Raw genomic sequence first — 3,513 nt, forward strand, 5'->3', positions numbered from 1 at the left:
ATCACAACATCACACGATAAAATTCAAGAAAAAGGTTCAAAAAGGTTTTCAAATCATATTCATTAGAAAGACGTTTATTAAAGCTTCACAGAGGTTCAAGCGACACTTAAAAAGGAGTTACGGATCAAAAGATACATCATTTCAAAGTTCCAACAAGTTTTACACAGCAGAGTCCGCTTAGTAGACTCAAGCGCGTTTTGCACAACTAAAAACAGAAGCGAACCGTTTTCGCGTCTCTGCTTTGCGAGCTCGCGCATTTTCAAATTTTCACTCAGTATCAGCTAAGTGAGCCATGGCCGCTTAGCGGACGCACGATTATGCAGAAAAATCACAGAGCTAACAGACCTGCGAAACCACACATCCACCATTCAAAACTCTCACCAATCAGCAATTAAAAGCATATAACTACATCAACTAACATCATTCATCAACATTAATCAATTAACATGATTTCAACCACAAATTCATGAAAATCCAACATAAACCCTAAGATTCTACAACACATATTGGGTCGGGTTGATGTGTATAAGGTATATCCTTATGCACGGTGCATAACTCTCATACGAGTAATATTTAAATTGTTCTGAATAACATTTTAGTTAGAAACGAGTAATAATATCATAATCCATGAATAATAGATGCATTATTTGTACACATCTATTAATTATGAATAAATATTAATTGAGTAATGCGTACACTATTCTGAGTAATATTTACACCATTCTGATGAGTAATATCGAATTTTAACTATTTTGAGTAATATATTCATTGTTCTGAGTAATATTTATACTATTTTGAGTAATCTGCATATTATTTTGAGTAATAAATATAATACTTTGAGTAATATAAACAATATTTGAGTATTTATGCATCGTGCATAAGGATATACCTTATGCACATCAACACATCCCACACATATTCAAAGTTACTACACATACAATCTAACCCACCCTAAACATCATCATACAACCCTTTATCATGAAAGAATCTCACTCTAACCTTAGGTTTTGAATTGAAGCCAACTCTATTCTTCAACCTATCTTTCTCCTTTTCTCTCTTCTCTTCTTTCACTTTTTTTCTTCCCAATTTCACCAACTGAGCTTCTAACTCTCTAAAACTCTTGTTTTGTTAAACCTTTACTAACTCCCAAATTGCTAATGGACTCTAATTACGACCTCTCAATTACTAATAGATAGGCCCAATAACTAATAACCTTACTAACTTACGTTATTTACTAATAATTCTCAATAAATACACAAAATCATTTAAACACACAATTAACACATAATCAAATAAATAATTCACATAACACATCAAATAAAATACGTAAAATAAAACGGTCATTACATGGAACATGACCATAAAATTCGATTGTTCAATATTAATGTGTTTTGACCGAGTCTAAGGTCTAAACAATCATAACAAACCTCAGTAAACTTGAGAAATATATGATTAACTCATATTTATTGTGCTTATGCTCGTCTGATTTGCTTTCGGTTGAAAAATTTTCAACTAATTCTAAAATTGTTTCTGCTAACAATATTTTTAGGTGTAAACAAGAGTGTCTAGATTTTGTGTGATAAAATAAAATAGAAAATGTGATACACAATATGTAGTGTATTGAAAACAAAATAAACAATACAAAATAAGTCTACGATTGAAGGAAGTTTTAACCAAACTACCATTCCTTTTCAATTTATGTACTAAAATATCATACTTCTCCCATTTATTATAAAATTATAATATTTTCACAAAATTTTTTTTGTTACTAATTGTCCGTCCAATATTTTGGACTTGAAAATGATGGGAGAAAATCTTGCAAACCCATGGTACAATATTGTCCACATGCCTTTTCTTTTTGGATTTGGACATAAGCAACACACAATCTACTTTTCCATAATAAATCCCACCTAAACAATCCTATCATTTCATTTTTTTATCTCTAAAAATCAGAACAAAGCACTAAATCACACCTCACCTAATCATTCACCTGTACTCACCAAAAGATTATCAAAAACAAACAAACAAACAAAACAAAAAATACAACATTCTGTGCTTTGTTCGAACACAAAAAAGGACCAAACATGGCAGGAATGCTCCCTGGTGTTGAATCTGCTAGAAGGAGACGTGTCCATAAGGCTGGAGTTGAACCTTCTAATAACAGACGCTCTTCTTTCTGTTTGTATTCCAGTAATTCTGAATCTCGTCTTTCCTCATCTTCTTCAATGGTTTGTTCTATGTTTTTTTTTTATATATTATTTATCAATTATCATTTTAATGGGTATGTCTTTATTTTATTTTTGGATTTTAATTTATAAAGCAAAGAAACATATTATACCAGACACAGCAAGATGAGAATATGGTAGGAGCAGCAAGAGAAGCTAAACAAAGATTGGATGACAAATTCAGATCACCAAGAGTATTAGAAAACACAAGGTGTTAAAAGAAATATCTTTTTTTTTTAATGATGTCAAGAACTCAGATCTGATTTTTTTATTTAATTCATTTTTTTATCAAATTTATTTTTTAAATATATAGTTATTTGAATGATTCTAAATTCAATAGATGATCTTTTGTCTATTTAATCCTTATGAAATTTGTTATGAATTATTAGGAAGAAGAGCATAAAGTGTGTGGAGGGCAGAAAAGATAGCATAGAGGAGTTACAAATTGAGGTGTATGGTTCAAAGAAAAGTGGGCCAAGGAAGTTCAGTTGGAGCAAATTGAGCTGGAAAGCAACAGAACAAGAGGATTGTGCTGTGTGTTTGGAATCATTTAAGATTGGAGAGAAATTGATTCCTCTACCTTGTGCTCACAAGTTTCATTCTACATGTTTGAAACCTTGGTTGGAAAATAACTCACACTGTCCATGTTGTAGAACTACCATTCTTTTTCTCTAGATTTTTAATTTTTCTCAATTGTCTAAATTTAATAGTTGACTTGGTTTTGATGAATTGGGATTTTTTTTACCTTGAGTTGTGTTTTCTTGAATTAGTAATGGATGGATTGCAAATTGAAAAATATTTGAAGTGATGATTTATGAGATAGTTAAAATTTTGAAAAAGGTTTAAAATGATTATGTATGAGAAGTTTAAAAATGCTAAAGATTATATGAGAGGGTTACAAATGTTAAATTTGATAAATATTATTTTCAATTTTTTATAGAATGGTCTCAAATAATTTGGAAGTTACTTTTAGAGTGCATTTAATTCCTATTGGAGTATAGAACAAAGAGAACACCACAAATTCAAATTGGAGCATACGACAAAGAGAACACCACAACAGAAATTTTAAATGGAACAATTCTCTACCTCGTGCGTTGAATGATAAATGATGGACAACACAAACAACCTAATATAAATTACAACTAGCGAAATTTTCATTGCACTCGGAGATCTTCGGTGAAAACTTTAAAATACTCATATCTCGAATATGCATTTTCGAAGACACTTTTTTTTATAAAAAAAAAAAAGTAACTCGCATATGCATATCCGAAGTCGTCCTATTTTACAC

The 3,513-nt window shown here is 30.6% G+C and overlaps 1 protein-coding gene across 2 annotated transcripts; it reads left to right on the forward strand.

Moving 5' to 3' along the window:
* Positions 1 to 1,885: 1,885 nt before the first annotated feature.
* Positions 1,886 to 2,975, forward strand: LOC131642479 (probable E3 ubiquitin-protein ligase RHY1A). 2 transcript variants are annotated; one of them, XM_058912723.1, is made up of 3 exons: positions 1,886 to 2,228; positions 2,342 to 2,436; positions 2,615 to 2,975. In XM_058912723.1, exons 1-3 carry the CDS (start codon positions 2,085 to 2,087, stop codon positions 2,898 to 2,900), a joined length of 525 nt encoding a protein of 174 aa, XP_058768706.1. In that variant the 5' UTR covers positions 1,886 to 2,084; the 3' UTR covers positions 2,901 to 2,975. The 2 variants fall into 2 exon arrangements, with proteins under 2 accessions (XP_058768706.1, XP_058768705.1); XM_058912722.1 differs by having other exon boundaries at positions 1,888 to 2,228; positions 2,321 to 2,436.
* The last annotated feature ends 538 nt before the right edge of the window (positions 2,976 to 3,513 follow it).

The sequence above is a fragment of the Vicia villosa genome, unplaced genomic scaffold (genome assembly GCF_029867415.1).
Source record: "Vicia villosa cultivar HV-30 ecotype Madison, WI unplaced genomic scaffold, Vvil1.0 ctg.005108F_1_1, whole genome shotgun sequence".
Taxonomy (NCBI): domain Eukaryota; kingdom Viridiplantae; phylum Streptophyta; class Magnoliopsida; order Fabales; family Fabaceae; genus Vicia; species Vicia villosa.

Bases quoted from the DNA above. Each gene is read 5' to 3' on its own strand.
- LOC131642479 (XM_058912722.1), top strand. From the start codon at position 2,085: ATGGCAGGAATGCTCCCTGGTGTTGAATCTGCTAGAAGGAGACGTGTC. The intron at 2,229-2,320 runs GTTTGTTCTATG...TAATTTATAAAG, and splicing joins TTTCCTCATCTTCTTCAATG to CAAAGAAACATATTATACCA. The intron at 2,437-2,614 runs GTGTTAAAAGAA...ATGAATTATTAG, and splicing joins AGAGTATTAGAAAACACAAG to GAAGAAGAGCATAAAGTGTG.